The sequence below is a fragment of the Rosa rugosa genome, chromosome 6 (genome assembly GCF_958449725.1).
Source record: "Rosa rugosa chromosome 6, drRosRugo1.1, whole genome shotgun sequence".
Taxonomy (NCBI): Eukaryota; Viridiplantae; Streptophyta; class Magnoliopsida; order Rosales; family Rosaceae; genus Rosa; species Rosa rugosa.
Window position 1 is genome coordinate 31,496,353 of NC_084825.1, and position 8,998 is coordinate 31,505,350.

Below are 8,998 nucleotides of genomic sequence, written 5' to 3' on the forward strand. Positions count from 1 at the left end.
TTCGGATTCTATAGCGGTTCATGTTGGACATGATCTTCATTGGAAGCCCTTAAAGAGTTAAGGGAAACCGCTGAATACTTGAAATCTGATTTTGAGATGAAGGATTTTGGGAGAACACGATTATGTCTCGGTTTGGAACTTGAGCACCGTGTTGATAGATGCTTAGGCATTTTGACAAGGTCAAAACTTCAAGCACCCCTATGATCGTTCGTAGTCTTGATCTTGAAAAGGATCCTCTTCGTCCGAAGGATGATGAAGAAGATGTGCTAGAGGCAGAAGTGCCCTACTTAAGTACAATAGGCGCATTATTGTACTTAGCTCAATGCACAAACCGGACATCTCATATGTTGTGAACTTGTTAGCGAGGTATAGCTGTGCGCCAACGCGACGCCATTGGATTGGTGGAAAAAGATATCTTTGAGTACTTGAGATGTACGATTGATATGGGCTTGTTCTATCCCTACAGAGAGATGATGGATTCGGACCCATCACACACCAGGAACGCCTCCAACACTGGCTTGCGTCCACTATCCCCATCCCAAAACGACATATGTTTTGGAAGGTTTTGCTGATATTGGGTATCTCTCTAACCCATACAAAGATCATTTCCAAACTGGTTACGTGTTCACCATGGGAAAAGACCATGATATCTTGGAGGTCTACCGAACAGACGCTATATCTTCGAACCATGCAGAGATTATGGCTCTTCACGAAGTGGTTCGTGAATGTTTATGGATTGGATCCATAATTACGCATGTTCGAACAATTGTGGTTTGAAGTCTACCACCGATAAGCCTATGAGCATTTAGGATAATGCTGTTTGTTTTGAACAAATGAAGCAAGGCTACATCAAAAGCGACAACACCAAGCATAATCAGCAACAACAGACTCTCCTCAAGATCAAAGTGAACTAAGTTCGATATGAGGACAGTATGGCAGACTTGCTCACTAAGTCATTGCCTAAATTCCACTTTCGAGAAACATGTTGGTAGCATCGTTTGTGGAAGTTATCCGAACTCCAATGACCGTAGTCATCAGGGGGAGATGCAGACATCAGGGGAAGGTGTCTACATGAATGGTTTCGAAACGTGAAGGTTGTGTTGTGCTCTTTTTCCCCTTCGACCGATGTTATTTTTCTCCCACTGGGTTTTTGTTACTCGGCAAGGTTTTTAGCGAGGCAACGAGAGAAGCACCGCGTTTGGGCAACACAAGGGTGAGTGTTCAAGTAAATCCTTATTTTGTGTCTGGCCCAAACTCTAGGTTACTTGACCTAGTGATAATAGAGTTTAATTAGAAGAATCTAGAGATTCCTATTCAATGTATGATTACCTTTCCTTGTATGATTCAGACTCTATGCATTGTAATCCTCTATATAAAGAGGCCCTTATTATCAATGAGAATACACAGCGATTTTCTCTCAATTCCCGTTTCTCTAAAACACAAAGAAGATATCTTCTTCTTTTTTTCTTCTCTTTATTTGTATGTGTCATTATTAGTCATTTTATATGTGTTGTTAGAGTTATTATTATTTGAAAAAAAAAGGAGGTATAAATACTTAATTTAGATGTATGAATAGAAGCACTCTAACTGTTAATCCTAAACCCAAACAATATAAAGATGCATGAGTTAAAGTTTAATTTTAAATAGAGCAATGATAGGGGGCCTCAAGTGAGTTGTAAGATTCATGGCCTCAATCCGAGGTGTTATTTCATGTAAGCAAATACAAATTTTATTTTCAATTTCACATAATATATTTTGCCACATCATAATTCTGTAATACCACTTTACTCTATCATATTCCTTTTTAGATTTTAGGGGGTGGATCAATTACATTAATGAATTTAATTAGGTGAAAATAATGATTTTAATTAGGTTACGATTTCAATATATTTTCTTTTCATTTTTGTGAATCCAATAAGTCAAATTATAACCTTTCATTAATTTTATTAAATTTATGTACAAACAACTTTTCACACCACAACACTATATACGGAGCCGTTCGAGAGCGGACGTCCGCAACCCATAAAAAGTGCGGACGTCGCTCCTCCGGCCTCGATCAAGCGTCGACGGCGCTGCACGGCTTGCGGGACGGAGGCCAGGGGTCTGCGAAGCCAGTCTGCCGTCGGGTGGAGTTGTCGGCGAGCGGTTTGCAGTGCTGTCCAGAACCTGCAGTTGCAGGTGAGGTCGCTGCCCAGAAACCTGCAATCCCGACCTCCTCCGGCCTCGATCGCTGCCCAGAAGCCGTTTGGGATGCCTCCGGCGTCCGTCCGGCAAGCCCCGCGCCGCCGTCGTGGCCTGAAAGCGGCTGCTGCGTCGACGTCCGCACTTTAGCGATAATGCGGACGTCCGTCTGTGATCCGGCCTGACACTATATATATATATATATATATATATATATATATATAGAGAGAGAGAGAGAGAGAGAGAGAGAGGACGTCCTCAAACTTGAAATGTGAGGATATTTTTATTTTTAACATGTAGTTTAATAATCTAAACCATTCATTCTCTTATTACACATACACATATAAATCTTACAAAAAATTAACTCAATCGAAAAATGTTACCCATTTGATTAGCACAATTATCATTTTAATTTTATTTAAAGAACTATATTTGTTTACGTAATTTTGAGTGACCAAATGATTATGGATTTGGTTGATTTTTTGTAGACCTAATTCTTGCATAGGAATCTAAAGGATATTCATAGGTTGAAATCATTGAATTATATCACATACTAGTGTAAAATAGTAAAAATCCTCAAATTTTTAAAGTAGGCCTTCTCTTGATCCTCCATATACTTGATCCTATATATATATATATATATATATATATATATATATATATATATCTTTAGAATTTAAAATTTAAGGATTTCCTGATCCTCCATATATATATATGGATGATCAAGAAAGGAGGATGTTTTTATTTTTAGCATGTATTTCAATAATAAAAACCACTCATTCTCTAGTTACCTACACACATATGAATCCTACAAAAAATTAGCCAAATAGGAAAATGTTTAATCATCTAATTTTTTTTCTTTTGAATCAAGGAAATAATATATTCATCACAAGCCAGAAGAGACCGTTACATACTATTCCGCTGTCATTTAAGGACATAGACAGACAAGAAAATAGTGCTAGTACGCACAAGTGGTACATAGAAATAGACCTAGTCATTATACATTCAAATACATAGAGGTAGCGGAGATCTTCCTTCGGTACTACTTCAGAGGCGTTAGAGAGATATTGGGTGCACATCAGTGCTTAGGTTCCTAACTACAAGGAAATTATTGTAAAAGACAAAACTAAAACATAGTAAAGGCCTAAGGCAACAACCCCAGCCCAAAATAGTAAGCCCAAGAGCATCCAAAGGAATAGTCCAACTCCAGAGCCCATCAAGCCAGCTTGGTCTCAGCCTGTCTTCCCCTGACAACATGTCGTACGCCACAAGCCCAGCGGCTCTGCCCGATCAGCTCTGTTTCGACCCGTGCTGCTCCGATCTACGCCACCGCAACCTCCTGCCACTTCGGCCCAAATCGCGCCACAGCACAAGCCGACCTGAAGCACGCTGGTCCACCGCCTCACCCTCTGCCCACCATCGATGCAGAATCCATGTCATCGGTCTTGATCAGCACAACACGCCGCCAGTCGAGATGTGGCCAGAAAACACAAGCCAAAAAAGCTTTTTGCGACTACTTCGAGTGCAACCACCCATGGAATACCCTCAAACCATATTGGATCGAATACCCGTCCAGCAACAGATCGCAAGACGTCGATGAGGCCGGAGGCCATCACTAGTATGGCGCCACCAGATAAGGTCAAATACTCAAACGGAAAAGAAACCGATCTTTAGTTGTTTAGGGTTTCTCTTGAGGAAAAGAGTGGAACCCCATATATTTTAATCATCTAATTAGCGCAATGTTCGTTTTAATTTAATATAATAGATTACATTTGTTTACACAATTTTCAATAACCAAAATTATTGTGGATTTGGTTGATTTTTTATAGACGCAATTTTTGCATAGGAATGAAGGATCAACTGTTGAAATTATTGAATTATGTCATATACTAGTGTAAAATAGTAAAATCCCAAATTTTTTTAAGTAAATTTTTATGATATATATAATAATCATGTGTATATGTATTTTTCACATTATATTTTCATAATTCACATAAATCCAACAAACTTCAAATTCATATACCTTCAAAAGCATATACATGTGTTTATACAAGAGATTTGATAAATACCACTAGGCCAATAACCTCAATATACAACACTTTTTACACAACGAAAAAAAAATTTCCGTTGTGTGTTGATGGAAATTGCTTCATACAACACATTTAAGAAACTTTGGTTGTACAAAGATGCTACAGTTCAAAAATTTTCAGATAGAGCAATATTGCACAACAGTTATAAAGAATGTTATGTTGTATGAATGAAAAAAAAATAGCGGGACATTTCCCCCCTACCTTTACTCATATTTGGCTCCAATTTCTGACTCAAATGCACTACCAAAGTACTACTTTGCACAACAGAATACTTATATGTGTTGTAGGATCGAAACTTGGAAATTGTCACACAACATGTATATTCATTGTGTTGTCCAATTGAGGGAGATAACATTGAAAAGATTAATGTGCCCCAAAATGAGTTTCATTCCCCCCAAAATGACCAAATTTTGGCAAATGATTTGCAAGCTCATACAACGGAATGACTTTTGTCTGTTGTGTGAATGGGAAAGCCATCCGAGCGCCAAAAATGAGCTTGTTACACATAGTAGGTGGGAGTTTTCATTTTGTGTCCCTCAGCTGAAAGTTTAAAGTGTAGACAATCACAAAACGCACCATCATTTTTGTGTGTTCTGATTTTATTATAAAAAATTGAAGACAAACCATGTCTCGCATCAGGGCAAACTCAATACACCTTGCCATTTTGTAAGACCATGTCTCCCACAGTCTTCTTCTCTCCCCGAAACACAAGTCACTGATTACCTCTTCGTCCACAGCCAATCTTCGCGTCTGACTCAAAAGCTAATTCAGCATCCAACCGAAGCACCCAGCTCCTAGCCTGAGCGTCCAGTGGATTTCACCTTCTCTCCACTGAAACCTGCATCTCTCACATCCCTAATCATCAAACTCTCAACTCCCGCCCCCTACAATTTCTTCAATCATCGAAACCCTAACTCGCTCTCTCTAACTCATTCACGACCCCCTCGTACTCCACCATACTCTGAAGCTCGTCTCTGACCTGGCATCGGGACAGCCCACCTCTCCGGCCTCGTCTTCGCCTCTGTTTTCTCCGACTCAGTGAGTGAGCTTCTCAGAGATCGATTCAAACTCTCCACTATCTCTATCGCTGAAGCCGAAGGTATTACGGAAAATTCACTAATTAGTTGACTTCGATTTCGTTTATGGTTTTCTCAGTTTTCAATTCTCGTTCTCCTAGCAGTGAAGAGAAGCAGCTTCTTGGGCTATGAAGCCTCGAGTTGGGGAACGATTCCGAGTCGGCCGGAAGAACAATAGTATATCCAACATGTGGCATGAGGGCTTTGAGCTGGGGTCCGATTACGGCAGTCAAGGCTTTGAGCCCAGAAGGGTCGTTACGAGAGCTCGATTATTCACCGGTTTCAGTGGAGCTCGCGCCCTTCTGCAGCGAAGCCCAGTTTGATCGGCTCGTCGCTGAGGCTCAACAGCTCCAGCAGTTGTTCGTCATCATTTGGTGCGTTTCTGGATCTTAATGGTTTTTTCAATTTAGTTTTGGGTTTTTCATTTGTGATTAGAAATGATGTTCTTCATTGCAATTCTGTGTGGAATCAGAATGGTTGAGTGATTCTATGCTATCCTTTTATATTATGCAGGGCAAGCATTACTCCTAGAATTATCTTCATTATTTTGGCTGGAAGCTTCAAAAGCAATGAAATTATCCTTTTCAAGCACATAAATTGCAGTAAAGGAATAATGACAATAAGGTCAGTGAGCCAAATTCAGATGTGAGGGAAGTGGGAGTTTCAAAATTGAAGTTGATGCACCAGAGGATAAGGGGTTAAGGCACACCATGGATAACACTGAGGTTCTACTCCTGGATGTAAGCTTGGATTTTTAAAGAAAATTGAGGTTCTTAATGCTTTGGTTTTGTTTAGTATGCTCACTGTTTAGGTCTGATGTAGTACTGTGAATGAAGTATTGTTGAGAGGTGTTTCGTAATGTTTTGAAATTTGACCATTCAGGTGTGCACATTTTGCAATTCATGATGAGGATAGGAGGTTCATTAGTAGCAGAATATGCTAAGAAGGATTTGGATAAATATCTACTTTCAGTTGCATTATCATGTGAGTTGGTTTGTTTACTTGGTTTGATTTTATGTATATACTAGGCAGCCAAGAAAGCCATTCTGCATGGTACAAATTTATTATGCAAATTTGCAACTTTGCAAGATATGTCTTTTCATTGTATACTGCATCCATTTTGGATTGCTTCTTAGTAGGTGAATGTATTTGAGTTTTGATAACAGGGGTTATGACTGGTTGCTTCTTATGAATTAGCAAGCCTAAAGCATTTTTAGTGGAGAAATAAGTGGATCATGCACTTCAGCAAGTCAGGTAATTGTCTATCTGTTTCTATATCTGTCTATGTTTTTTTTTTATTCCCTTCTCTAATTTTAAACTTTGGCACCTGACATTGTAAACTTTTGGCAACAAGTAAAATAACCTTTGCAATATTAGGTGCTTTAGGCGTTTTTTTTTTTGTTTTTAATTTTTTTTAATTTTTTAGTTTTATGTAGCTAACTTGTTAAGTCACTTTGATAGCATTTTATTAGTGTCATAAGCTGCAACAAGTTCTTTTCTTAACTCTGGAGGTTTATAGTTATACTGCTGGACGGTGACGTTTTCATAGAAAAATTGACAGCATGAAGGAAAAATTTATATTAGAAAATGAAATATCTCCTCATAATGGCTAGATTCAGTTTTTGCTTTTGAGATTCCACTTGTGTTTGAACAATTTTCTTATTCCTGTAAACTGCAGTTTCTTTTACTTTGGCAATCCTTACCAAATACTTTACAGTACAGTCAGGATACTTTTTTTGGGTCATCATGTCCAATTTGATAATTTCATGCGCCATTTCATTTGAACAGAGTCATGCAGTCCAATGTTGTTAAAATACTTTAAATTCTGGTCTGCAGCCTGTAATCTATTCAACCATGAAAGTTCAGCTTACAAACTTTTATTGTCTTGTTACTGCATGTTCCTATCCCATCAATTATCAGTCTTTTCATCATTTTCTATAGGTTTGATAAAATTCTAAATGAGATGTTAAGTCACTTGGAGCGCCAGCCTAGGAACAAGGAGCGCCGTGTTGCATGGCTTCGTTACGTAGAGCCGCTTTTTAATGGTGTTGGTCAGGTGTTACTAGCTCATTTCAGGCGCATTTTCCCTCGTTTCTTTAAGTGGATGCAAGCTGATGACGATGAGACTGTTTTACTAGTGAGCATATGTCCTTCTGTTTGTGTGTTGAGACTTTGCAATTTTAATAAGTATTAACGTTCATATTTTTGCAGGTTCTCAAACAGATTGAAACAGTTATAAAGCTAACATGGATTAGGAATACACCATATGTGGAAAGGTAAACAACACAATCATGATTTGGGCCTCGCATATGCACGTTGTGCATTATTTTCTAGATGGTTGTTGTGGCATGTGGGAAGTAATTATTTTTACTAGCCTCCAAATGAAATAGGCAATTACTACTACTAACTTATAAAGTCTCCCCTTATAATAGGTATTATTTAATTCATCGCTTCGCTTCATGAGGTTGGTGGATGAACTTGCTACTTTGCACAAAGAAGCAGCATTGAGAAGATCTCGTGAAGAAATTCGAAATCTTGTTATTCGTATACTAATCTTGCTCCATCAGTAAGGATTATACATTCTACTCATATATGAACCTTCTTTGTGATTACCAGTTCTGTATCTCAAATACTTATTTTATTTCCTAGATGCAAGGGTCTGCAGTTCGAAGCAGCCAGGGGCAAGCACAGGGATGATCCAAACTTGGCAACAATTGCTCCCGCTCCCTCTTTAAGTGAAAGAAGATCAACAATGGTAAGAATTAACCTTATTGTTGCTTTTACCATATAAAGTCACCGCACCAGTTAGATATAGGCCCAAAGCCATGGGAGAACTTGACAAGATAGCCATGTCTCTTTGTGATTTTTGCAGTGTTCTATTAATGCTCTTTGGTGCTTGGACGAGCTGAGCTTTTGCAAAGGAAGTTAAGAATTTCTTTCTCTATTTTGGTTTTGCTTCTGATTTGGGTTCATAAACACTGCAAAAAATTTGATAGGATTGAATGTTTTATTACAATATGTTGAGGTTCCGAACCCATTTTTGATAGGATGATGTTTCGCATGTATTGGGGATTTGGGGCTGGGGTGGAATTGGAAAAGCAGCGATTGCATATCTGTGTGGGTTCTTGTAATTAAACATGATCTGCTAGTTTCTAGTCTTAGTAGTAAATAAGTAGGAAGTACTGAACTACATGGTGCCTAAATTGAATGCTTCTTTCAGATTTAGTGATACTAATTTGGGCTTAAAGATAGAAAATTTTATTGAAGTCAGTAGCGAAATTGATATGCCATTGTCTATATTTTGCAGTGTTTATGGATTGATGCATCTTGATTCAAGTTTACAACTGGAAGTCTATTCGATTTGTCTTCTGTCTAGAATCTCTTCTTTTTTGCTTCTTGGGGCTTCCTATTTGCTGATTACGGTGAGTAGTTGGTGTTCCATTTTGTATTGGAATGATATTCTTTTTGTTTTGATTTTGGTGGATTCAGGTCTAATCATTTTTTTAAACTTTGTTTCTGCTTTTGTTGTTCATTCTCTTCCCGTTGCTGTTACTGCTTTCTGGTTTTGTTGTTCGCTCTGCATGCATCGATTGGCTCTTCTTTGCCTATTTGGGTGAGTTGCTTTCTAATTTTTTTTTTACTCTTGAATTT

The 8,998-nt window shown here is 38.4% G+C and overlaps 1 protein-coding gene across 7 annotated transcripts; it reads left to right on the forward strand.

Annotated features, from left to right (window-relative positions):
* Positions 1 to 4,891: 4,891 nt before the first annotated feature.
* LOC133715208 (uncharacterized protein At2g39910-like) lies at positions 4,892 to 8,954 on the forward strand. 7 transcript variants are annotated; one of them, XR_009848957.1, is made up of 11 exons: positions 4,892 to 5,370; positions 5,452 to 5,721; positions 5,861 to 6,087; positions 6,230 to 6,331; positions 6,514 to 6,601; positions 7,289 to 7,484; positions 7,559 to 7,704; positions 7,780 to 7,913; positions 7,997 to 8,102; positions 8,220 to 8,271; positions 8,655 to 8,954. XR_009848957.1 is itself a non-coding variant. In XM_062141613.1 (11 exons), the coding sequence occupies exons 6-11, from the start codon at positions 7,311 to 7,313 to the stop codon at positions 8,666 to 8,668; spliced, it is 513 nt and encodes a 170-aa protein (XP_061997597.1). In that variant the 5' UTR covers positions 4,892 to 5,370; positions 5,452 to 5,721; positions 5,861 to 6,116; positions 6,230 to 6,331; positions 6,514 to 6,601; positions 7,289 to 7,310; the 3' UTR covers positions 8,669 to 8,954. The 7 variants fall into 7 exon arrangements, 4 of the variants coding, with proteins under 4 accessions (XP_061997597.1, XP_061997596.1, XP_061997598.1 ...); XR_009848958.1 differs by having other exon boundaries at positions 7,559 to 7,684; XR_009848956.1 differs by having other exon boundaries at positions 7,559 to 7,623.
* Positions 8,955 to 8,998: the final 44 nt, after the last annotated feature.

Bases quoted from the DNA above. Each gene is read 5' to 3' on its own strand.
- LOC133715208 (XM_062141613.1), top strand. From the start codon at position 7,311: ATGTTAAGTCACTTGGAGCGCCAGCCTAGGAACAAGGAGCGCCGTGTT. The intron at 7,624-7,811 runs GTAAACAACACA...TCGCTTCATGAG, and splicing joins AATACACCATATGTGGAAAG to GTTGGTGGATGAACTTGCTA. The intron at 7,914-7,996 runs GTAAGGATTATA...TTTATTTCCTAG, and splicing joins ATACTAATCTTGCTCCATCA to ATGCAAGGGTCTGCAGTTCG.